The 27,995-nt window shown below is 36.1% G+C and overlaps 1 protein-coding gene and 1 long non-coding RNA gene across 8 annotated transcripts in view; one reads left to right on the top strand and one right to left on the bottom strand.

The window, feature by feature from the left end:
• The window catches only part of LOC140496357 (uncharacterized), a 241,284-nt gene that overhangs the window by 14,155 nt on the left and 199,134 nt on the right, over positions 1 to 27,995 (top strand). The window lies entirely within an intron of this gene.
• pmfbp1 (polyamine modulated factor 1 binding protein 1) overlaps positions 1 to 27,995 on the bottom strand; it is an 829,187-nt gene that overhangs the window by 664,693 nt on the left and 136,499 nt on the right. For 6 of the 7 annotated variants that reach the window (XM_072595986.1, XM_072595983.1, XM_072595987.1 and 3 more), the window contains one exon: positions 10,635 to 10,757. The exons of the other annotated variant lie outside the window; for it this stretch is intronic. In XM_072595986.1, coding sequence (XP_072452087.1) covers positions 10,635 to 10,757 — 123 coding nt within the window. The remainder of the gene's footprint in view (positions 1 to 10,634; positions 10,758 to 27,995) is intronic. 7 annotated transcript variants of the gene reach the window in all.

Below are 27,995 nucleotides of genomic sequence, written 5' to 3'. Positions count from 1 at the left end.
CAACTGCAGAAATCAATCAGCAACCTACCTCTGGGTGAAGCTCACCTGCACACACACAAATGGCTATGTGGCATCTTGGATACCTACCTCTACTGCTTGAACAAAGCAATAGTGTAAACACAACTCACAATGAGTTTCAGTAACTTGCTTTTAAAGTGTAGCAACTCCTTTCATAGTCCTTGGTTTAAAACAGTTCTTTTTTTCCCCCAGTGGCCCACAATCCAAAATAAAGGAAAACTAAAAAATGTGGTCTTAACAGTGGAAACTACTGGAAATAGTCAGTATTTAAGCAGCATCTGTGATGGGAGAAAGGACTAACAAACAAATTTTAAGCCAGTGTATTTTTTTTCCTTGGCAGCTGAAACTGAAAACTTGAGAATTGGCAGAAACTTGTTAATTTTCACCTTTAATCTGAGCTAGTTCTTCAGCTCAAGACAGTTAAGTGTAGTTTTAACCTCAAATTCTGCCTTTAACTCAAACAGCACAGGTTTTCCAGGCTTCTTGAAACTTGCCAAGCAAAATAAAGTGAGAAGACTGTGGAAATTGACAGATTCAACCAACTAACAGGCAAGTTAGGTTTTAAGGTCTGACATTTGACATCTGTTTCCTTAACTATATGAAAGGCTTTTGTTCATAGGACATGTTCTAAGAGTGTTTAACACTGCTTTGCAGGCAGTTTCTATAACTGTGGGGATATTTGTCTTTGTTCTTACCAACTCTCTGGCTGTCAGCCTAAACAGCAGCATGGGAGCCACTATGCAGTTTTGTTAGACCTCAGATGATGAGCTGAGAAACAACACCTGCAAGAATTGATCTTCTCCTCAATGATCTGTCATTCGTCAAGACAAAGGGAATGAGCACAGAGGAGGTTGCACCCCAAACATTAGGATACAGGCACAGCATTAAATTTCACTACATGATTAAGCATCGGACCTCAAAAGGTTTAGACTTTTTGAAAAATGGTCATTAATATTTACAGCCTCCAAGAAGAAAATCCCTCGTACATGGACCAAGTCGGTACACATTGCCCGTGTTGCTCAGGGTCTTTAAAACACTTAATTTCTTTATCTTAAGATTCTCCCAAAACTCTGCTAACAGTATTAGCACAACTCACAACCTGCAGCCTTAAACTGGACGTCACAGGGACACTTTGTTCTGATTGGGTCAGTTAGGATAAGCGGACAATTGGATTTGCTGGATTTCCACAGGTACAATATGCCACAGATTGCACTTGCGTTAATCAAGGCAAACTCCCCAGACCACCAATTAACATTCACATGCCAAATGTTCAACTGGCATGCACTAATCAAATGATCATCATATCTGTCTCTGAGCAAGATTTACAATGCTCTTGGTCAATGCATTTTGCGTTTTGGAGCCTAGAAGTTTCATATTCAGGAGTGTCCTTCCGACATCTGTGCATAGTCAGTCTTGGTCATCAGTGCAGGAGAAAGCCTTCAATTTTTTGACACAAGGAGTGGGGCAGGGGTCAGGAATGGAAGTGCTCTGAGCAGAATTGTCACTTCCATATCCCTTTCTCCATCTTCATTTTCATGGCTCATTCACACTTGACCTAGCTGAGAGCTGACAAGCATTTTGGTAAGGCACTGAATAGCCAAGACGAGGTTATTGTCAATCCTGTTTAACATAGCAGTTTGGTTGTGCTTGGCATCAATGACAATCAGTATGCATTTGTTATCTGCCGCATCTGATACTGAATGCAGGTGACCATTCTTTTCATGGACACAGACATCAGTGCAAAGGCTATGGAATCATGGGATTCATGCTTGAGTCAGACTCTTTCAATTATCTCCAGTGTCTCTGGAAAGGTTGACAGCATGTCAGATTTTTCCTGCTATTCCTTCCAATCAGTCTTGTTTGTCATCAGCCACCAGGCCTCACCATCAATTCAGCAATCCACCCAGAACAGTTAGAAGTCTTATGCCCTGAGATGAGACTCTTTATTGCTGCAGCAGTGTCCAACACCTTTCCTGCTCATTAATGGTGCATGCATTGCCATTGACAACCCAATGTTCTGTCTTAGCAGCCCCACCACGTATGAGCTGTTAGAGGGTATACATCAATTGTGTTACAGTGCATCTTCAAAATGAATTACTTCCTCTGAAAGGTCTTTGTGCACTTCCAGCATTACCTCCTGAAGGACGCTTGTAGAACCTATGGGAGGTGAAAGAGATGTTCTAGAATTGATAGGATTAGGAGGATTCCAGGTTATCATTATGCCAATCAATATATTTCAATGCAATAGCGTGTCATCTATTCATTTCTATCACCAGGTAGTTGGGAACAAATGATCTCTCTATTTCCAATGCTCAAGTATTTGGAGATTAGGTCTATTCCTATCAGTAGCCTCTTGCATCACCATTACTTCCCCTCACTCAAAATATGCTAAAAGGGTCCTGACGAACATGTAGCTGAAACTTCTGGCATCTGCCGCCTCTGCTGTGAGTTCGGATGAAAATTAAAATTCAGCCCAATGTTTCTTCATTAGAACCTTAAAAGATTAACAAACTTAAAGCAAATACTGAGGCAGATCAGGGCAAGAGGGAAAGAACAAACAAGAAAGTTGGTAATAGGATGGAAGGTAGGAAAAATGAAGTTACAAAAGGGATGATGGTGCAAGGCAAAATTAGATGTTCATGCAATAAACAAGGAAGTCAAAATATGGATCCAGAGAAGGTGCAAATGGAAATAGCAGCATCATTACCAACAGCCAGTGACAGAAAAATTGGAGGCAGATGTAATGAGGTAATAATGTAACTCCATGCATAAGAATGATAACAGATGTGTTTTGAGCCAGGTCAAGGGTAAGCTATCCACAAACAGATCCTACAACTCTTTATTTTGTTTGATCCATTTTGTACAGTTGGCTATACATTTCATTAACAATATGCTTTGTAAAAATATGTAGACAATGAGTGATTATAATTGGATCCTTATAATTCAATCTCAAACTATGTTCACATTTTGTCATACAGTCAACAACAATGATAGCTTAATGACATGGGGTCATTATCGTCAGCATGTAGATATTTTAGGAATAGAATAATGTGTCACAACTATGTATTGCATATACCTCTGCTCACCACATTTCTGGAGAAATGTGACTGCACTAGAAAAAGGCACAGAGGAGACTTCTATGCATATTGCCAATTCTGGAAAATTTTATCAAAAGGGAAGATAGAAGGAAATGTAAAAGATTTTGCACAGATAAGGCAGCTAGCTGTACCACTGCATGCCCCAAAGCATCTTCCTGTCAATGGAGTAGCTTTTGAAATGTGATCACTGTTCAAGTGAAGGAATCATGACAGCTGAATCACATGCCACAAATTTGTAAAAACATTGCTGAGATGATGACCAGATAATGTGTATTTGTTATCTTCACTGAGGGATAAATAATGGCCTGGACACCAGGTATAATCCCCCCATTCTTCTTCAAAATAAGATTACAATCTGGTGAGGAGAGGTCAACGCTCCCCTCCTTTTCAAACCCCTCTTGATCAGCCGTAACAAATATTTTTGGCTTTCTTTATCAATACTTCAATTAAACTTAGAATAAACTTAGAATAACCAGATTTTAAAGTTTTCTTGAGTGAATCACAGAGGTGTTCTACTGAAGGAAGTGATTTGGCCCATTGTGACCATCCCTGCTCTCTAAATGAGCATTATTACCTAGTGTCATTCTTTTGCTCTTTCCCTATACCCTTGCACATTGATTACTAAGCAGAAGCATCAAATGCAACTTTTTTATGCAAAGGATGGTGCGAGTATGGAATGAGCTGCCAGAGGAAGTGGTGGAGGCTGGTACAATTACAACATTTAAAAGGCATCTAAATGGGTATATGAATAGGAAGAGTTTAGAGGAATATGGGCCAAGTGTTGGAAAATGGGACTAGATTAGGTTAGGATATCTGGTTAGCATGGATGAATTGGACCAAAGGGTCTGTTTCCATGCTGTACATCTCTATGACTCTAATTGAATCAGGAGGACAACACACAATTCTGCATTCACTCTCTTTATTCTAACTTGGATTAAAATCTGCCTTCATGCTAGTAATTGAACTTCGGTCCGTAGACTTGCCATATTCCAAAATTTTAAAAATCTACTGCCCAATTCTATCAGGCATTTTGTTTTAAAAATTGATTTCTGTGGAGTTGGTGAGTGGTAATCTGGAGTTTGCCTCCTCTAGGATGATTAGACTTGCTTCCCTCACTCACTCCCATTTAACTATGCATCAATTTGATTTGACAAGTTGAAATATGAGACTTGCTTCTGCTTCTTGGACCTCGCAGTGGGTAAGTCTGTATTTAACTCAAAGTATGCCCTCAGTGAACTCTAACAATGGTGTCTGCTATGTTCCCTTCCCTTTTCCCTTTGTTTTTGTAATGGGTTTTGATGAGATCATGTCTATTTTTCTTTTATCTTCCTCAATTTTGGTTTGGAACTGTGAGTTATAGTTGACAATTGAACAGCAGCTTGTTTTAAAAAGAAAGAGGAGAGAACAAAAGACAGATGTTTCCTGTTGGGAACTGGCCTTGAAAGATAATGCAGGCTAATTACTTCCCTAGAAACTCTGTAGACATTTCAGCATGGAGATGCTGCTGTGTTCAGAAATTGGCAGCTGGTTGGATGTTGAATTGGTCAACAAATGGAAGATTGATACTAACTAGCCAACCATAAATACATTGAAAAACAAAGAAACAAACAAACAGTGAACTGGTGCAGATTGGGTTTTGGGCAGGAGCCAGTTTTGTTTTTGAAGCTTCCTTACTGGGATTGTTTTGGGCTTTTGCTTTCTCCAGTTATTCTCCAGTTATTGACCTAATGAAGTTTCTGAAAAAGAATCCCAGTCTGTAAGAAACAACCATAGGTTTATAGAAGCTGTTTGCATTGACCAGTGAATTCAGAATTTAAACAAGAGAAATGGTCCTATGTGCCTGTAATCCAAGGATTTCATGAAGGTCTGATATCCATAATTAAAATGGTTCTCAACTGACCAGTTACAATTTTAAAATTTTCTTTCTTTAATTTATCTCTTAGCTGTTTTCTGTCTGTTGGTGAGTGAGTGGGGATTTATAATCAGGTTTGGTTTAGATCATAGATACTAATTAGATTGTATTATAGTTTATCTATGTTCTGCTAAAATTACATTCTTAATAATAATGTTATTTTTTGTCCAAGACTGTTAATTGTAAAGTTTAATTAGGAACAAGTGAATAATTTCACTGTGTTGTAAATTCAATGAGAGTGATGATGATTTGGTTTGGCTTGTTATCTGTGTGTCGTAACATTTTGTCCCTAACCTGATTCACTGACTCTGAAACGAAACTATCAGGTGGATGTTCAGTTTCCACTAAACACCCATGCAGCACTGTCACTAAAGTGAAGCTTCACCTTCACTTTCTCCTGGCATGTTTGATAACGCAACTAGCCCTTTTATAAACAAGAAATAAGATTAGGCCACTTGATCTGTTGAGTCTGCTCTGCCATTCAGTGAGATTATGACTGATGTACTTTTAATCTCAACTCTACACTTCTGCATAAACTACAAGTATCTGTTATTCCAATCTCTGGCTCTCTGGCCTATCACCTTTTGTCATCTTTCCCAGCCCTTTATGGCTTTTGGCTAATCTCGAGGCTTTTTTACTCCTTTTGGATCTGTCGTGACCCATTCATATACATCTGGCTTGACTTACAGGCTTTATTTTCTCTTGAAAGGCTTCCAATCTTGTTTTAATTCTCAGCTTTCCTGCTACTTGTTGCTGGCATTCTCTAGCCTTCTAACGTATCAGGGCTGTCTTATTTCTGTTTGAAGGGGACAACTTCTTACTAGACAAATTCCCTAAAGAAATATCTATTCTAGGTACTGGGAAGTTTGGGAAGTGCTCTTGCACCTAACTTTTAACAAGTTCATTTCTTAAGTAAAGTTCAACCAGTGACATCCTTCTACTACATCCCATGAATCTTCTTATGAGCACAATATAATTTAATATGCTTCCAGGTAGAAAACCTTTTATTTTTCTCACCGGTAAGATTGGTGAGCACCTAATTTTTCACAGAATGTTGACTTCTTTCTCTGGCTGTTTACAGCAGTCAGTTAGTACACTCCTTTCAATACAAGCTCCTGGAAGCTATTCTTGTCCATTATAATGCCTTGAGCAGACAGTGACCACCCTTATTGATATAGATTGTATTAGTTATCCAAACTCCCTTTGACATTACCCTCCAAACTCACAATTTCTACCACCTAGAAGGACAAAGGTAGCAGATGCTATAGGAACATCATCACCTGCAAGTTCCCATCCATGTCACATACCATCCTGATATGGAACTGTAACACAGTTCCTTCATGGTCATCAGGTCAGAATCCTGGAACTTCCTTCTTAACAGCATTATCAGTATCCTTATACCTCAAGGATGGCTGTAGCTCAACACAGCAGCACATCACTGACTTCCACATGGTGTTAGAGATGGGCAATAAATGCTGGCTTATCGAGTGATACCCATAGCTCATGAAATCTCTTTGCATAATTCAAGATTCAGTGACTTAGCTATAGAATCTGTGCCCAAAAGTAAAGCTATCAATACAGTCAACGAATTCAACTGGTTTCTGTTCAGCTGAATAACTTTTAACTTTGAAAAATACACAACTACATTTTGAGGAAATGCACATCAATATTTTTAAAATTATGTTCAATGCAAAGTATTTGTAACAGAGTCAAATGTAGAAAGAGTGCCACCTCAAAATTAAAGTTATGAATTTTGCCAATGGACATTTCATTAGTTACTTGAATAGGTCAAAAAGTCTGAACTGTAATGTTCAATGCTTATTTGTAAGTGCATGCATGAAGAATGCCGGGTAAATTCACTTTTATCAGTTCTTCACTACAAAAAATAAATCTAGCGTGTAGCTAAAATTATTGACATTGTACACAATCAAATATTCGCACCAGCTCCATTATTTAATTATCAAAGAACAGAACCTGAGTACATAGCCCATAAAACTAATACTTTTCCTTCAAGACAAACAGCAGGACAAAAACTAGGAAGAAAGAAAGCTCTTATGACTGATTCAGTAGCATTAAGGTTGTCTCCCTGTTTTTATTCAGTTTCATTCAAATTAAATACAATTTATAATATATTTATTTGTTGAAAATAAGTGTTCAATTTCCTTCTTTTAACAAACTATATTCAGTCAGATGAGAACATCCAGTTTATTCTACTCAAATTGCAATGCTTGTCACATGTGCATAAAAGTACCTCCCCTTTTAATGTTTCTAGAACAAATATTAGTTTTAATTGCCTTCTGTCTTTAAAATAATAATCTTATGAGCTTGTCCACAGCATAATTAATTGCAATATGCATGGCTGATGTCATTCCAAGGATTTGGAAAAGTTCTGAATTATGGCAAATTATTAGAGATCCTACCAACTTCAGAAATACATTCAAGTGAAAGTGGCTGACAATTTAAAAATAAAAGCAGCAGATAATAAAACAAAATCTATATGAAGAAATAAACAGTAAAGCACTAATTATGCTGAAACAATTTGTCAATGATTATTAATTGAACTTCACAATATAGTTAATATTAAGTTCATTACCGGAAGCCTTACTTCAATAATACAAGTGTTGTCTCCAAATCAGAAGACTTTGAATTCCAGATGTGATTAAAATTCGTAATATTATTTGGGAACTTGAGTTTTTGGTTTTCAGTTTTGTGAAGATCATTTTCTTCAAACTTCAAAAACTAATTTTATTTAGCAATGGATCAAGCCAACCTTTTCAACAAATCATGCAATTTAAGCTAAATGTCTAAGCAAGCTACTTGGGGAGATAATTGTTGAAGTGTTTACAAATTTAAGATTTACAATTCAGAATGACAGACAGAGTGGCCCTATGCAAGTCTAGTTCAGAGGAAAAAAGTTTCATTCCAGCAGAGGAGAGTTCTGTTTTGATTGTCTTTAGGCCATTAGAACTAGAATGAAGTTTTAAGCTGTTTTAGCATTCCAAGCAGACAGGGCTGGAAAACGTCCTGATCTTTTCTAAGCTTAATGACTTAGCCTATCTCCGTGTGGCTCAGGCGGAGACAGAAACAGAGAGAATAATATCTTGCAAATGTGCAGAAATTCACCAAAAGGAATTTCTTACAACCTTGCCAGTTGAATACCAAGTTAAAGTGAAGACAAGAGTGATACTACAATAGGGTTGAGTGTTTGACAAAGACATTGCTGGGAAAGAAGGGTTGATATCTTTCTTTTCACTGTTTAAAATAGAATCTTTTCACTATAACACTTTTTTCTTTTCTTCTGTGTAATAAACCTTGATGTCCATTTGTTAAAAGTACATTGGCATTCTTATATTAATATATTTAGTGATGCACCACAATTTTAACCAAATTGCAAAAGTAAAACTTATGATCTATCAAGGCAGGTTTCATTTTCCAATATGACTTGTCCAGTCTTAACAACAGAAGGATCGTAACACAGTCTTAATCCAGAGACTTGAGCATAACAAGTCTTGTCTGACAGTTGTCCACAGAACTGAAAGGGTTTTTTTTTTAAGTGAGACATTAAACTGAGATCATGTCTTCCATGTCAGATGGACATACAACACCATGGCAATTTTAGAAAAATATCATGGAAATTTAAACAGGTGTCATGAAGGTATTTTGGCCATTTTTCATCCCTCAACCAACTTCATTACAACAGAATATCTCATTATCATCTTGCTATGCATAAGCTGAGTGTCATTACAGCGACTGGGTTTTAACATCTTCAGATGATGATCAGTCATATAATGGTTCTAGCATAGAACAAGGCTATTTTGCTAATCACATCCATGTTCGCTCTGTGTAAGAGAAACTCTATGAAGCAAAGTCCCCTGTCTTTTCCCAGCAGCCCTGCAACATTTTGCTCTTCAAGTAATTACCCAATTCTGTTTTGAAAGCCACAATCGAAACTTCCCCATTACACTGTCAGACAATGCACTCCAGATCTTAAAGACTCACTGTACAAACAAATTTTCTACAAATCACCATTTCTTCTTCTTTAGCTCTGGATACTTCCAGCAATAGCTATTCCTTCCTACTTACTTTGTCCAAATCCTTCATGATCTTGAACACTACTATCAAATCTACTCTCAACTTTCTCATCTCCATAGAGAACAGCTCCACTGCTACAATCTTTGCATGTAACTGAAATGCTTCAATGCCAGAAACATTCTCATGAATCTTAGCTGCATCCTCCACAATACCTGCAGATCTTTCTGAATGTGTGATATCCAGACCTAGACACAAAACTATAGAGGCCACAATGTTTTATACAGGTTTTGCACACTTTACTTGCTTTTATACTTTCTGCCCCTATATAGTACAGAGCCCCATGTGCTTCATTAACCATCCTTTAAACTCGTCATGTCAATGGTAACTTCTTGGGCAACAAACTCTCAGGTTTCTCTGCTCTTGATTCCCCATAAAATTGAACCCTTTGTTTTACACTTCTTCTTTTCATTCTTGTTGCCAAAGGAACCACTTCACTATACATTTCTGCATTAAACTTCATCTACAACGTGACCATCCATTACACCAGCCTTTGTGTGTTCTTTTTAAGGTTTACATGTCAGACTGATGACTGATGATTCTATGAGGCAGGTCTCCACATCTGACAATGGTTTCATGGTCACCAGTAGACTAGCGTTTATTTCCAGATTTATCCACTGAATTCAAATTTTGCCATGTCTCCAGAACATTAGCCTGGGCCTGCAGATTATTGGTGACCTCAATTTTAAGTATACCTAGCCTATTTAATATTTTCTCTTTATCAATTTTAAGTCCATCAACGATCTCAACTACCTATTCTTCTACAATGGCTTGAGCAGAATCTACTTTCTGAATACAGACTGATGCAAAAACGTAATTAATCTCAGCTATGCCCTAGCCTTCATCTAAAAATCCCCTTACTGGTCCATTCCTTTTTTCTATTTTGCTATTCAAATAATGACAGAAGACTCTGGGATTTCCTTTTAACTACCTGGTGGTGTAACCTGATACATTGTTTCTGAAAGCAGTTTTGAAAGAAATGTAAATTCACTTTACATGACAAGCAGAACTAGTACATTTAACTTAATTCTACGCAAATCAGAGCTGAAACTTGGAAGATTACACTATTTGATTAATGATAAATATCACAGATTCATATCTTTGTTTATAAAGCACAATATTTACCTAATCTACCAAAGCAGTAATTTCAAACACCTAATGCATACTAACCAAATATTCCCTGCTTCTGAACTTTACCAACAGAGTGGGAATTTGATAAAATTGTGAAATGTGATATATTTACAATAATTAATGGGGAAAGAAGAGGGTTCAAAGAAGTGTAGTCAAACTTTGCCCGAGATGAACACTGATTCACCAACAGTACATTTTCAATTTATACACTTGGCTTACTTCAGGAAATTTCACAATAAATGGAGATTTTGTCCGCTACTGCAAGCAACTGGTACCAATAAAAGATTTACTTCTTATAATTCATAATAAATCTGATTTCATGACACAAAAGTATTAGATATAAAAAAAATGAATGGTTACTGAAATTATTATTTAAAATAAAGCACCTCGTCTGCTCTGGCGTATTCAGGTTTAGCCCTCAGATTGTATATCTCTGTCTTCAAGTTTGTGTTCTCTTCTTGTAAGTTTAATAGTGCATCTTCAGAAGACCCAAGTTTAATTTTCACTTCCTTAACACAAAAAAAGAAAATAGATTTTGAACATTTTAGAAACATGTAAAATTGATCTTTGTTAATCTGTGGCAAAACCGTTGGGAGAATGTGAGGACAGCAGATGCTGAAGATCAGAGTCAAAAAGTGTGGTGCTGGAAAAGCACAGCCAGTCAGGCAGCATCCAAGGAGCAGGACAGTCGGCGTTTGATAAAACAGCGTATGCTCGAAACGTTGACTCTCCTGCTCCTCAGATGCTGCCTTTACAGGCTGTGCTTTTCCAGCATCACACCTTTTGACTGTGGCAATACTGTTGACAATTAGAGACTTTTAAAATCATTTCTCCTTACTTTAGTGCCAAAATTATTTAAAATTCTTGTCTGGGAGAAGCAAAAGTACACTTGTTCCTAATAAAGTTGTGTCATAGAAATGAGAAGGAGGCAGTGTGTCAAATTCCACACTACATAGACCTCTATAATGATAAACTATGCTGACTTCCTAATGCCTAAATATAATTTTTAATTTATTGGGAAGCCAAATTAGAAGACCTTTTTTGACTGAATATGGTCATTTGACTGAAGGACGGTGCAGTGGTATGAAAATACTATTCCATCTAATATGAGCAGATGGGATTCAAGTTTAAAGAAAACACTATCTTAATTTGTTTCACTGTAAAGTGTAAAACACCAAACTGCCACAGTTTCACTCTGCAAGGAAAGAAATGGAATAATTTATAATCAATAAAAGAGGAAAGAGTGGAAATCAATTTGTGAAACAATTCATTTATAACAAAGAATATAATACTGGTTCAATTATTGTCAATTACGTTATAAACACTTCTATAAAAAGTTAAGCTTTTTTTTATTAATTTTGTGAGGGAGTGACAGACCCAACAAAAATGAACCCTCCAGCACTTCTCATATCAGAATGATTTTTGGGTGTGGAGATAGCAGAGCTCAATTTATGAAAAAAAAATTAAATTTCAAGCCTTTACATTCAAACTATCAAGAAAAATAAGCTTTTCATGTGTTACATTTTGAAAAGCCAAAACATTACACATTTTTTTCAACTAATCATAAGGAACATGGGAGATTGGCAAGCTATTATGAGCTTCCATTTCCAACATGCTGGAACACCTTAAATCAAATTTGGAAAACTTTGTACATTTGTCAGCTCTTTAGTCCTTTAATCCCCAGGTTTTCACCTCCAAGCAACAACACTTTCATAATCCAATCACACTCATTTTAAAAAGTATGCATTCATTATGGCTTCTGTTATTATTTAGAATGAACTGTAGGACGATTACTAAACAAATTCATGGGACAAGGATTAGCTACTTGGCTAAGTTTAACTGAAGTTTAAATTGAAACTTTGATTCAAAAACATCTTAACAAATGTTAAATAAATATTAACACATTATACATTTAACAGTGTCAATCAGTCAAGCATTGTGGAATCAGTAACAATTAAATGTATAAAAACAGTATTAAGGGAGACAAAATAAATTATGCTTATGGCATCAACAGCTATAAGTCATAATACACATAATGCCATAATGGAACATCTCACATAATTTTATCTTTCAGGAAATGGAACCTTTTTCCAATACACATGAACAAGAATTCATATAGATATGCAGTGGCTTTACATTCAAGTAACAACTTGGCTGTATGACACATTCACTTTATTTTAATGCAGTTATTATGCCTCGACAGTGTAATTTTTCTCTGCAATATGCTACTGATCATCACACACGGATGCATACCATTTACCTTATATTTGTGGTTGTTATCTGGCAGGATATGAATTTGAACCTGTGTATTCTGAAATTGAATCTGAGCTTAAGTTGATCTTCTAAAATTTGAAAAATGCTTTCAGGGTCTTTACTGTCATTGCCAGAAATACTGGAGTATTTCATTCTGCTTAACCTTTCAATGTCAAATCTGAGAAGTTTGACCACTTCTTTCACAGATATCTGACAACAGAAAGATTAAGTCCTTCTTTAAACAGCTTATATTTTGACAGAATATCAATGGATTGCCAGTACATGATGAGAAATTTGCAAGCATCTTAGGTTCAACTTTATGCCTTCTAAAATATCTGCATAAAAATCTGTACTGCAGTATAATGCTGTTCTGGGCTTTTGTTACTATTCGCTTCTGTTCTCTTTCCTCAATCATTAAATGTCACTGCCCCTTTAAAAGTTGGAGACTCATATCTGTAAATGACATTCATGCAGAAAGAAATCAGTGATGACATCATACACTTTCAAATTTCCAAACCATTTCAGACAAGAAAATGGAAGAAATGACCCAACATCTGGACATTGGTAAAGGGTTTTAAGTATGGAAAACTTTTTTCTTAGTTTTCAAACTTTATTTTTTTTCTAGAAGCTTTTTCTTCAGTTAAGTTATCCATCAATGCTTTAAATTTTGTTTTGAAGCTGAGTCCTTTGTAAACTGCTGCTTCTTTTAAAAAGAGAGATGGAGTACTCACTGAGTTTCAATACAGGTTTGAAGTCTTTAGCTATGGTTGTAGCACTTTAAATTTTGCTGTAGTTGGATCTTGTGCTCTGAGCTCAGACAAATCGATGGATGACTGTTAAGAAAAGGACTTTTCACAAAGTTTTACACTGCTGTCATATTTTTACCCTTTAACCTATTGCTACTAACCAGCAGTCACAATTAGTTTTCAGTGCTAGTGTTCTGCCACCATGATGCACTTTGTGGTTTTATCTGTTAGCCTACATAATAAATACCACAAAGAGTTGTGTCCTTGCTGATGGTTTAAAGTTCATTTGCAGTCCTAATTATTTCTATGGCTACAATGACTCCAAACTCCATGGTTGCCATACCTTTAGTTGTTAAGGCTGTAACTTCTGAAGTACTTTCCCTACACAATGTTGCCTCTCTACCTAATTTCTTTCTATAAGACACTCCTTAAAATAAACATCCAGCTTATGGTCAGTGTAATATTTTCCTTCCTTTTGTTCCTGTGAAAACATCCTGGGATATTTTACTACAATAATGGCACTATATAAATATCAGTTGTTTTTTTTTGCTTAATAATTCTGTTCATTATGCTATTTCTATGTAAAGTATGAACCTTCCACCACAGGCTTTAGAATCAAACAACCTCTATATTATTTTATACATAACTTAAATTTCAAGAAATTAATTATATGAATGTATACTTTCACCCAAAACTAACAGCTAGAGTCAAATTTATCACCCTAATGAGTAGGTTGATAATTGAAGGATTTGGAGCTCTGGCTGCAGTGAAATAATGTGTTTTGAACAACTTTGAAACTAGCAATAAAATTACTTAGTAATTTGCAAACTAATGTATGAAACAAATGTAAATAAGATAATCGCTTCAATTCAACATTTTTGAATGCATTGCACTTTCAGGCACCAGTTATCACTGACAGCAATTCAAAACATGATGTGTAAAATATCTTCTGTAAAACTAACAATTCACCCAAATCATTTTTTCACTTGGTTGATTGTGGTAAGGTTATTAAATATTGCAGGAGCACCTTCTAAACATATCAGAAAAAAATTAGGGAAGCAATTTAAAATTATAATTGTAAAATAAGTTGTAGTTTAATTTATGTAATTTTACACTCAGAGTTTGCTAATATAAGCTCTATATCTGGGAACTGTATTCCTGCCTATGAGTGCACAATATTCTGATCTACCTCCAGTTCCAAACAGCAAGATGCTTCAAATTCCATTATCTATTTCATAACAGTTCAATTGTAACAGCTGAGTTAGCGTTTTCTGCAAACTAAGTAACCCTTGCAAAATCTAATCAAGTGACGGAGATAAAACTTGCTGAACTTATTGCACAATCCTATCAAAAACATAGTCAACTCATTACTTTCTACTGTCATATGGCAAGCAGCAATAAATCAATACAGAAAAGCATGTATGCTGTTCCTAGTGCGATAAGGACTCATATTATAGAAAGAAGAGGTTGATTTGTTAATAACACATAATAGCAACCATTCGTACCATGCATTAAATAACGTATTTCAGTTTCTATTTAATACAGTCAAGACAAAATTGGATTTTTTTTCAGTTCTCTCTGTAATTCTCACATCCATCATTTATTATTAAAGAGGTCAAAGCACAGCTGGACAACAGTATTTTATGAAAAACTATAAATAAAAAATATTACCTTACACACATACCGGCAAATATAGGTGGGCTTTCTCTTTCAAAAATTATAAAACGAGAGGAGATTTCCTTTGTTTAGTTATTCTGTGATATTGGTATTTACTGATCACTCTGTTTAATAAAATGTGCACGGGATCTTCAAAATTCAAAGTTATTAACAAATATATTTACAATGAACCCATATAGGAAGTGTAAATTATCTTTTTATATAGCTCATATTAGAGTAGAGTGTTTTTAGACACAATGAATTTCATTGGCATTACTTGATTACCCTTTAATCAATTCGATGTTGCAAAGTTTTCCCTTACCATATCACAAACACTGCTTTATCCAAAAATATTTGTTCATGATTATTTTCCTAGCCATTATACCAGAGATAATAAATGTAAATATAATATGGAAATTTAAATACTGATGTAACTATCACTTCAAGGTTCAGTATCAACTACCAGCAATATTTCTCATATAGTACTAGTGTAATAAACAAATACCAGATAGCCTGTGACAAGTTAATGAACACGTTCTCGTTGAGCTTACAAATTCAGACAAACAATGGATATATTAATTAGCTCACAGTACTGGGCTTTGTTGCTTATTAATTTAACACTCTGAGTAACTCTAACTTTAACTACTACATAATTTTCATTCACATTTTCGGAAAAGGTGACATGGCAGAAGTTGAACATAACAGAATAGTTTTTTCAGGAGAATGAATTGAACCTGCATTTCTTCAACATTACTCCTTTAGTGATGAGCAACACAAATTTACAAAAAAAACCCACAAATTTTCATTGATTTGACTAACAAAGAAAGTCAGTATTCAAAATATTTAATTTGAAGGTCTTCATTCAGGCTACACCAGACCATTACTTTTCTTGCCAAACTATTGTGGTGACTACAAGACTTATATCACCAAATCATTTTGGGCTGACCCCAGAATCTCTAACGCTCCTCTATTTAGCTTCCCACCTTGTTCCAACCCTCTCCCCTCCCATTTAAAATCTCTACCACTCTCACACGTATCTTTACACTATATCAACAAAATATCATCACTGTTTTATTCTCTCAAGAGACTTTTTTATCCTCAGTCATTTCAATCTCTACCTCAACATGTCATGCCTTCGTTCTGCTGATTTCACCACCCTCACTTAATCTTTCCCTCTTTTATAAATTACTCTACCCATGTTCATCATCACCCCATTGGCCTTGCTTTCTCAAATAATCTCATTACTCCTACAATGTCAATCATAGATAAGGCCATCTCTGGTCACTTTCATGTATCACTCCACTCACATGCCCCTTTCCCCTCTTCGTTGTTATCCTCTAGAGAAAAATCTCTCTCCTATTTACTTACAAAATAACTTCTAAAATTTCATCTATCTAGCTTTGGTCCTCCATCCGCAATGGGTTTTCAGCAGCTACTAATCTGCTCATCTTAGCTTCTAAATTTGCACCTTATGCACCAATAAAACCATTACCATCTCTCACTCTAATCTTTTCCTTTGTATGCCCTTAGTTTGAACTCCATTATGCAAACTTCGACATATACAGTTGTGATATGGTTCGTCATCTATTACTAGATCTAGTAAAGCCACATAAAGCACTGTCAGGTCCAGATCTCATTTGCAAAACTATGCACTGCTCCAGGATCAAGAATGAAATCTAAAGTTAAGCCCATCTTTTTTCGACTAATGGAAACTGTCTTCTTAAACCCTTCTTCTTTGCCTTCTCCATCTTCACTTCTAACAAGTGCCAGCAGCTCCTCTGCAAACTCTCCTTCCTTTCCCAAGGCTCCAGATGTGAAGTTGCCTTCTAAATCCAAGCATGTCTTTTTGAGACCTCCATGTCTAAATCCTTACATTTGCATTTACATGCTTCCACAATACTGAAACAAGCAAAATCACAAAATACATCCTATGCTCCTATGACCATGTAAACAATCTCCTTTCATTTTTCTTGACCTATATGCAACCATTAATGCAATTGAAAATACCACCATCTGAATGCTTCTCCATCATGGCCCTCTGGATGGGACTGCAATTACCTGGTTCTCAACTGTCCATTCAAAGGCAGGCATTTCTTCTGTTATGCCAAAGGTCTATGTCAAGATATTCCTTGGCCCTCCTTGGCAAAGTCTTCCATTCCCTACTTGTTGAAGGACAATGCTAAATCACCATTTGTGTGGCATGCAAATGCTGACTCCTCACATTACTACGAACTGGTTCTAATACTCACATAGGTTCAATGAACCGTGAATCTAACCATAGGAGGGTCATTATCACTGTGATCACAGTGCTACAAAAGCACATGGAAATGAATGTGGAACAGGTGCACCAGCAAGCCCACACCAAAGTCCACCAGCTGCCAAATAGCCTCCACGTAAATAATTTACAGCTGAAGGTCCCCTCAGGATGTGGAAGAGGTACAGGTGGCTCAGATTCTACTATCCTCAATGCCAGTTTCTCTAAATGGCCAAGACATATTGTCACCAGAGACTGAAGATGCCCCACATCACAAAATTAAGCCAACTGCTGTAGGAGGACCTTTCAACCGCAGAATGAATGTGCTGTATAATACTCGCATACTCTGCTCTGCACAACTGCAGCAGGCAACAAGGGGATGTGATGGACTCTGAAGAGCTGGGATAGTGGCAGCAGTCTTCTGAGAAGCAAGATGAAAACATTGAGAAGGAGAAACATCACCTTCAGGATGATAGAATGAAGCAGCATTGTTGCAAGCCAGACAGGACATAATTGGCACCTTCATTCCAATAGATCTGAGCTAGATGTAGTAATTATTCTTTGGCTGTAAATTCATTGTTGCTTGAGAGGTAAGCAGCCCCCGTTTGCTCCCAGAAGAGAAATATTTTTCTGTTTTCTCTGCTTGGCTTAATGCTGAATAAAATGGTTCCAACTATTCGATAAATTCAATATTTTCAACCATGTGACTCTCCCACATTGAACAATGAGGAGACATTATGCCATTCTGCACATTAGGGAAAGATGGCACTCCCTTAGAAAGGGTTCTGAGAATAGAACAAAGGACAAATAACCTGTGCAGTTGATTTTTGTAGCTGTAACGATGTACACTAGAAATATATCTACGAATATGAGCTTGCATTTGTGATGACGTGGCACCTGTAGAACAAATGTGCCCTCAGAAGCATTTCTTTTTCATTTTACTCCCACTATATACATCGTGAAGGGTTGAGAAGCATGATCTTATGGCTTCACACAGGGAAGAATTACAGTAAACAAAGTGAATCCACATAAAACACATTAAGATTGTAATTTGTGCAGTGTGAAGGAGTACCATGCAGTATCTGTTGTATAAGGTAATGGCTCTGAAAGAGTTAACATTGAAGACTGCATTAAGCTCCACCCAATCTGATGATGTCATACAAGCTTGGCAGAACATCTTAAGATCTCAGAGTACACTCTTTTATCTGTAAGTCTCCTCATAGCCTTTATTACAATGGCTAATGTTAAATATAACGTGTACCTGATGGCTACCAAGCAATAAATTGCATCTGTTAAGACAAGAACCTTTTCTTCTTAAAACTCAATAGTGGTTAATCCTTCAACACTATAAATCAATTAGGCCCTTAGATCCAGATAAAGAAAGTTAGATGGCAGAATTCTCCTACCTACAAAGACTATATCAACTCAAAATTCTCCATGGAGCATGATAATCTCAGTCAGTGCAGGAATTGAACCCCCGCTATTGACATCATTCTGCACTGCAAAACCGTTGTCCAAGTAACTGAGCTAACTGATGAAAAATGTGAAGGGACACATCTGGTCGGAAGAATAACAAGCCAAAATAAAACGCTATTTTGAATTGAATCCTTGTGAATACTGAATATTATGTTTTGTTATTACATATTTAGCTATACACAATATTGATAACAGCAACACATATCCCCTTGTATTTACTGAACCTAGAGACATTCTGTTTACCTTCCTCAATAAATAGGTGAAACAGAGTAATGAAGAAATACAAAATAAGGAGTTAATAAATAGGTTTCAAACATGGATTATATGCAACTCCAATCAAATGATGATCTAAGTATAAATTTAAACTACATGAATTTAAGCTTTACCAAAATCATCACTTAGTTCAGACAAGACACATGAATAATCCAAGTTTTGCTTGGATGAGAGAGTAGTCAAATCAATATTTTAAAATCTTTTCCCAATATTTTAAAATCTATGTGCTGTTTTTCCTCCTTCTCCCTGTGCTGCTCACATATGTCTCAACACGTATCCATTTTTTACCCACCTTTCATGACAGAGAAAGACTCCAGCATCTACATCCTGGTCCAAAAGCAATCTTTAGCACATGCTTGGAAAAGTGTTCCATTCAATTTTCCTTCTTTTCCATGACAAATTTTATTATGTCCTTTCAGGAACAAAACTGTCATCCTTACTTGGTCTGACCTACATGTGACTCCAGACCAACAGAAATGTGGTTGACTGTTAACTGCCCTCTGAGCAATTAGGGATGGGCAATAAATGCTGCTGAGCCAGAAACACACTCATCCCGTGAATGAATAAAGAATAAAGGATGCACATGAATGTGCTCCCTCCTTCATCTCACCCAATCAACATATTCTTCTTGTCTTTCTTTGTCAAGTTCATAAGTTTTTTCCCCAAAAGAATGCCACACGCTTACCAAGAGACTGTTAATTTTGTCTCAAATTATTATTTCTAAAACATTAAATCGCATTACCAGGGTTGAGCTAGCTGGTTTGTTGCTGTTGGGCACATCTTTATACCATTTTGTTTTGTCTTTGAATTCTATTTAGATTAAATAAACTCCCAGTTTTGATTTGCATTTATATTGCATTGTTAGCATATATTGTTACTTCTAATGATTTATGAATCTGTACCTCTAGAACTCTTTCCTCCTTCATTTCATGTAGATTCTTATTTTCTAAGGAATAAATGGGTTCCATGTTCCTGCTACAAAATATACTACCTCATACTTGTCTATATTAAAATTCATTTGTTTTTACATGTCTATTCTTCAAATGTATTAACATTTTCTATTTTGTTGTGTCTTCCTCAGTATTAGCTGTATGATAATTTGGATGATGATATTCCAAAAGAATGTATATCATGAACAATTATATGTAACTTAAACTAATGGTGAAATGGGTAGTAAACATTAGAGGTACTTTGTATTATGGTCATTTTTTTGCTTAATTCTCGTTGTCAAAACCAAAGTGAAATTTTCCAAAGAAGAAAACACTTGGAGCATGATCTTATAGCTTCACACAGGGAAGAGTTACAGTAAACAAAGTGAATCACATAAAACACATTAAGATTGTAATTTGTGCAGTGTGGAGGAGTACCATACAGTATCTGTTGTATAAGGTAATGGTTCTGAAAGAGTTAATATTGAAGACTGCATTAAGGTCCACCCAATCTGATGATGTCATACAAGCTTGGCAGAACATCTTAAGATCTCAGAGTACACTCTTTTTCCGTAAGTCTCCTCATAGCCATTATTACAATGGCTAATGATGAATATAACTTGTACCTGATGGCTATCAGGCAAATAATTTCATCTGTTAAGACAAGAAACTTTTATTCTCAAAACTCAGTGGTGGTTAATGCTTCAACACAATAAATCAATTAGGCCCTTAGATCCAGATAAAGAAAGTTAGATGGCAGAGTTCTCCTACCTACAAAGACCATATCAACTAAAAATTCTCCATGGACTGTACACTAAATCTCAGTCAAGATACATAACAGAGACAAAGCACTTTCAGAGAGGGAGTGTAATAGAAAAACAGATGAGTCAGTCTCAAGGCTCTTGTTCCATACATTGTAGCAGCCAGTTCCACAACAGTAACAACAAAATAGTTAAGCTGACTAGGTTTTCTTGAATGATTATTAATGAAAGTATGGAAAAGCCTTAAAGGAAGCACTGAAAGTGTTGAAGGCTGAAATGATGAGAAAATATCAAGATATTAGATTTCTACATGCTTGTTCACGCTGATCTTTAGATTGCTAACCTGAGTTCTCTTCAAGTGAGATAAAGCTACAACTTTTTTCCTCATGGCTGGGCACTTAACTGAACATACTAATTATCATGTTCGAGTGGGAATTATTGTGTAGGCTTGATTTCCTGATTATGGCAGGTTAAAACAAACCATTTAACTACTACACTGTTCAATTAGACATTTTTAAATGGCATGAAAATGCACTGTATGTAACATACATTTAGAAAGAAGCTCATAAATTAAATTCTTTGTTCAACAATTTCCATATTTTTTTTTACTTTAACAATGATGCAAACTTGTTAATGTGCCCAGTTGGGCCTCAAAATGCCATAATTCACACATTATACACCTGGCAAACAGCGACAAAATTATCACGTCCCTGCAGGATACTTGTCCTAACTGACAGGTAATGATTTCAATAAAGCATATTGGGCCTGAAGGCACCTATTTTTGTTGCCTACTTGCATGGAATGTTTGGAGAATAATCAAGCAAGACTGTCTTATTCTAAATCCCAATCAATTCAACGCACTCTTTTAAGACAAACCTAAGAAATCTCATTAGTACTAAAAATAATTATCATTACGTATGGAAATTTTAATTTCAATTTTCATAAAGACAGTTTCAAATAAGGCATACGCTCAATTATTCTGTTTCCATAAAGACAGAATACAGTTCACAAAACCATTTGGCCTGTTGTGCCAACACAGGTCTTTGAAAGCTCAAGTTAAGATCGTCCTCTTCAAGGACATGCCAAATTGCCTTTTGACATTTCTGTGGAATCTGCTTCCAACTTTTCAGTGACAATGCTCCAGAACCTGACAACCTTAAATGAGGATAAAATGTATTCATATATCTCTTCTCACTCTTCTACCAATACAGAAAATTTATATCCTGTGGACATTAACACAGAATTTCCACAGAAACAATTTATTTTGACATGTGTTCATATTTTGAATAGCTCTACTATGCATCCCTTTTAAACTTGTTGCTTGAAGGAGAACCACAGCTTTTCCAATTTCTCTACATAATTGCATAATAGAATCCCTACAGTGTGGAAACAGGCCCTTCAGCCCAATAAGTCCACACCAACCCTCTGAAGAATAACCCATCCAGATCCATTCCCCTACCCTATTACTCTACATTTACCCCTGACTAATGCACCTAACTTATACATCCCTGAACACCATGGGCAATTTGATTTGGCATGGCCAACTCACCTAACGTGCACATCTTTGGAGTGTAGGAGGAAACCAGAGACCTTGAAGAAACCCATGCAGACACGGGGGGAGTGTACAAACTCCACACAGACAGTTGCCCGAGGCTGGAATCGAACCCACTCCCCTGGTGCTGTGAGGCAGTAGTGCTAACCACTGAGCCACCATGCCTCCTCTTATCTCTGGCAACATCCTGATAAACGCCAAGACCTTGACATCCTTGTTAAAGAATGGTGTTCAGAATTGTAGACAATACTCCCGCAAAAGCCTAACTTGTAATTTATAAAGATTTAGCATTGTTTTTGTAATCAAAACCTTCAATTACAAAGTCAAGTATTGATTATGAATTTTAAACCATCTTTTCAATTTTCCTTGCCATGTCCAAAGATTCACAAAATGAAGACCCATGATCCTCTATTTTGCACTTCAAACTGGAATGACTTTAGATTCTACTGATTCTTGAAGTGCATCACTTCATAAAAAGTTAAACAATAATATACATGCTGGAAATTTGAGATAATGCAGATGAGGGTGTAAATACTTAGCATGTATGAAAGGACCAGTGGAGGTAGATAGAGTGAACATTTTAGATCCGTTGCCTTTCACAGACAGACCATAATTGTTCTTCAGTTGTTGCCAGAGCTGCAAATATTTTTAGCATTTTTTGTTTTTAACTGCATTAATTCATATTTAATCAGCATTAAATCATGACTGTTATGTAGCTGCCCATTTCATTCTTCTTTGTCCTCTTTCAGTCTGCTATTCATTACTCACTATGTTACCAAATTTTGTACTATTTGCAGTTTTGAAATGATAATTTTATACATATGCTGGTTTCTATAACAAAAAAGCAACACTCGTAACATCAAGCTTTGAGGCACTCCAAGACATGTGAATCCAATCACAAAAAAATGTCCATCACTTCCATCTCCTTCTACTTAGCTCATTATGTGATCAAGTAACCATAATCCTTTCAATCCTAAATATTTCTATTTTCTGAGTGTGTTTGTATTGTGGTTCTTTACGAAATAGCTTTACAAAGCCCGTATACACAACATCTATTGTACTGCTTTTCTGAATTCTGATGAAGAGTCACCAGACTGGAAATATTAACTCCATTTGCTGCCCATAGATGCCACCAGATCTGCTGAGTTTCTCCAGCAATTGCTGTTTTTATTTCACACCACTTTTAAAACATTAACATAATGCAATTGGGTTTCCTTATTACTTTCCCCAAGGGTTCTCTTATAAGACTTAGTCAGTCTTACAGTTACTTATCTCTGAATGGATCACCCACAAATGTATCCCATTCCCTTGAAGAATTCTCCTCAACTCTAGTTATTCTCAGAGGTAAAATGTCCAATTACCATCTCGTGACTTTGGACACCTCAGTCACTTGTTTTGGTTAATTTTCAAATACTTCCTATTAATTTAGTAGATTAATTTCTTTTACACAAAGCTATTTGGGGACAACTGTGGATTCTTCCATTAGTTTCAAACTTCTACCTATTGACTCTTACAAATTCAATCTGAAGTTGGGCTCTAAATTCTATATAGTTCATAATGGAGTTAGTTTTATTTAAATATTCTGCTTATAGCGTAGGTCTAACTGTCATCTAGTTTGATTATCTTTTCTCAGCAAGTTGTAACCCCCGCCCCCCACCGCCTCCCCCACTCCCCCCCCTCCCCCCCCCCCCCGACCTAAACTGCAACATTCTTTCTCAGAAACCTTCTGATAAACTGAATTCAGGTGGTCTTCCTAAGTTCCACCCATCTCCATAAAAATGTAACTTGCTCTTGGACATCTATAACAAAACTGTTAATTATCCTTCATCTATAAGTTCTTCTTTGATTTGATGAAGTAAACAGATTTTACAATCTTGCTGTGTTCAATGAATGCTTTACATCAATTCAGCTCTATTCTCAAAACAAAAGCATCTCGAACTACATGGATTGCAGAGATCACACTTTCAGTTCTTTAGCTAAATAAACACACTGTTATTTTATGATCTTACTTTTCTAAATGTTAATCTGTTAAAGTTAAAAATCACACAATACCAGGTTATAGTCCAACAGGTTTATTTGGAAGTACTATCTTTTGCTATAAACTCTGTGCCTTATGATCCTGCTCCATAGCTACCTGATGAAGGAGCAGCGCTCCGAAGGCTAGTGCTTCCAAATAAACCTGTTGGACTATAACCTAGTTTTGTGTGATTTTTAACTTTGTCCACATCAGTCCAACGCCAGCATCTCCACATCATGTTAATATGTTAGACAACATGGCCCCAAACCTTTAAGTAGAATATACTCCAAAACCTGCTTTAATTGCATTTATCTGATTTTCTATAGTTAAGACTTTTAATCCCTAAAACCTAAAGCTATATTGTAAAATACATGAACAATGAAATTCATGACAGTAATTATTCTTTTTAAAACTGTCTCAATTATTTCAAAGCATTGCAGTTTTTTTTTGTGATGTGACAAGTTCTATTCTTCAAACATCTGAACAATCCACGCAGTTTCTCATTGACATGTTTCAGCATGCAATTTCCAGAAAAGGTCATATTTATGCACTTATCAGAGCTGTTCTCACTTCATGCTCCATGACTAATTACATTTTTAGATTATTTTAATGTGCATGCTCATTTGCACAACTGATGCACTCAAGAAATATCGGTCAGGAGCAAGGATTGACAAATCCACAAAGTGGAATCTCATCCTAAATTGATAAATTAACAAAGTTTGGCATATTTGATGTAAACATAGTTTTATTTATTAACCCTCACCACTTCCCACAAACAGAATTAACTTACATATGGTTTACACAAATCTTCTGAACTAAGGAAAAATATATATCTTTTTCATCAGCAGTACCAACTAAATGCTCCTGAGGCCATCTTTCTGTATTACAAAGGCTCCATGACCACATGCAATTCTAACACACTCAAGTATTTCTTTCTAAATATGTTTATTACTATTTTTGATTTATTTAAAATGTAACTTATTGCTGGTCCTGAGCGATCTTCCCTCCAAGATGCATGCATAAGTGGGAGCACAGATACCCAGAAACTACAGCGGAAACTGCTCATAATTTGTGTTACGTAGATCATGCTCAGCCCTGTAAAAATATTGAAAGGTGTTTTGCATCAAAATGAACAGGTCAGGAACTTTGAAAATGAAGGAATGCTGGTGCTGAGCAACAATTCTCAATTCCTGGACCAACATTCAGTTCAATGTCATATGGCTTCTATGCCCAATTAAAGTGTTTTTTTTAAAAAAAGAAGTCTTCAATTGTGCAAATATGACCATTGATGTAAAATTTAATAATCTGGTACTCTTACCAATCAGGTTATGTTAAATTCTTTGCCCTCAAACCAAGCATATCTGGCACCTGACTATCAGCATGAGGCAGAAGCAGCTTGAGGAAACAACATGAAATGTTTGACACTCTCCTAGCAAGTACCTTCCTCACTTTTTTGTGCTGACTAATTGTGAAATTACCTTTATTCTGTTGGACATGTTGAGACATAAACTATAAATAGTATGAGATTATTTTCAGGAGTTGCAACAATTCAAATGCTTCACAAAGTGAATTATCTTCAGAATGCAATTAGCTAAGCAAATGTCAATCAGATAAATATAGTCAATTCTTCCTGGTGGCAAGTACTTATTTCACTGGTGCAAATCACATTCTTTACACATTTCATCAAGTTTTGTATCTCCTTGGGTTCATCTCACAGACCCCTGGTTGAGAACTGCTGTTTTAGTTAATACTTTCATCTAATATAACTTTGAAGAATGTGAAATATACTTCCTATATGAATATTAAGCGGGAGGAAGCTTTATAGTGTGTCATAACAAGGTTGAGGTTTGCATTTGTTTCTTCTGCACACACAGCACTAAGTATTTCATTATTTTGAATTAACTAAAATGCATTAAGTCTCTTCAAGAAAGAAAACAATAACTTTGCTGTAAGAAGTCATCATTCTATACTCTCACTTTGGAATGGATTACAAGGACAGAACAGTTACAGTAGAGAAGATTCCGAGATTTGGAGAAACTGTGGTATAGCAGCTGAATAACCCAGAAGCCCCTGGCTATTAGTCTGTGGAATGGTTTCAAATTTGAATTCAACTAATCAACTCTGGAATTGCAAGCTAGCCTCTGTAATGTTAACTGTTAAGTTTTTAATGATTGATGTAAAATCACATCTGAACCAGTGGAATAAACCATTCTGTTTTGAAGGGCAATTAGGATGGGCAACAATTACTGATGTTGCCAACAATGCCAAGTCCCACGAAAGGATGAAAAAAATTCATGCGAAATTTAGGTAACTTTCTAACACTGTTTCATAACAACCTGACTCATGAATTCAGAATTGATAATAATATGGACACCTTCTATCTGTGTGAATAATACTTCCCTTTGTTCATTTACTAACAATAATTTCATGAGATGTTATTCTACATCCACATCTACTTTGATGGTACTTTTCATTCCTTCTATGGACAAAATTACTAAATTAGTGAATTTAGAATGCAATTTTCTTTAAAAAACAGCCATTATTCATGAATTGCAATTCAATAACATGGATTTAAAAAACTAGTCTACTTATTTTTGAATACTGTTAACTTTGAATCATAGAAACATTATCTAAAATAATTTTATAGATGCAAAGGAACATTCCTGCATCATAAAGATCATAGAGACCATTCCTCCTCCCACCCAATCAAGCTCCTCTTGTAGCAGTACTATTATAGTGAGGCAAAGATAAGCCATTTCCATTCCTAGGTTCAGCACTTTTGAACCAGAAACCTTCCTTCTTGCAAGTCACTTCCCATTCCAAACTCCCCTGCCCACTACCATGTTTCACTCTCAATAATCTTCAGCTCATCCAAATGTCTACTATACATGGTTAGAAACAAACAAACCGCAGAAGCTGAAATCCAAAGTAGACAGGCAGGAGGCTGGAAGAACACAGCAAGCCAGGCAGCATCAGGAGGTGGAGAAGTATAAGCTATCCTAAAGCAATTCCAACATTTATCCTTGGACTTGTTGACGTGCAGGATATCCTGGTTTCTCACTATGTCCAACTTAAATTTTCTTCCTTAAGTTTAAAGCTCTTAATTTGCTCAAATTCCTTGTTCCGCCCTATCTTTCTAACTTCTATAATTTCCCAACACTATAGTGGTTCTCCACGGTGGCTTATGGGCATATGATATAACCTTTGCCCCACCTATGATGGCATGTTTTCTGTAAATATGTACCTTGATAACCCCACCCCTCCTCTTTTAAGACCCTCATTAGAAACCATCTCTTAGACAAAGGATGTGGTCGTTCCTCCTCATTTCTCCTCTTTTGGTTGGGCATCCTTTCTTTTTACCTCTGTGAAGTACCTTGGATCTTATTTCTATATTAAAGATGCTAAATAAGTGATGCTTATGCATGCAAAGGCAAAGAAATACTAGTGCTTAAAAGCATTAAATAGCTGGTTGTGCTTTTTGCAATCAGTAATCAGAACTGAGACATCACAGGCGAGGTTAGAATTTATTTCTTGTTTCAACAAGATAATAGGTTAAACTGCAACAGTTCATGCGGCAAAAGTTTTCTCACAATATTGTTAGGTAAGAAATTCAAGGATTTTGATGCAGTAATGTTACAGAGGCACCAATGTATGCCTAAGTTAGGATGGTATTTGACTTGGAGGGGAGAGCAGGAGAGGGTGAGAGATTGCCATCCACCTGTCGGCTGTTACCATCTATTTTTAGACATAAGTCAATCACACATAAAGACTGGTGAAAGAATAGTGTACATTATTTAATTGATAAGACTATTCACAGATAATAAGGTAAA

This window comes from Chiloscyllium punctatum, chromosome 26, assembly GCF_047496795.1.
Source record: "Chiloscyllium punctatum isolate Juve2018m chromosome 26, sChiPun1.3, whole genome shotgun sequence".
Taxonomy (NCBI): domain Eukaryota; kingdom Metazoa; phylum Chordata; class Chondrichthyes; order Orectolobiformes; family Hemiscylliidae; genus Chiloscyllium; species Chiloscyllium punctatum.
Note: the sequence above shows the minus strand (reverse complement) of the source record. Positions and strands in the feature narration are given on the sequence as shown.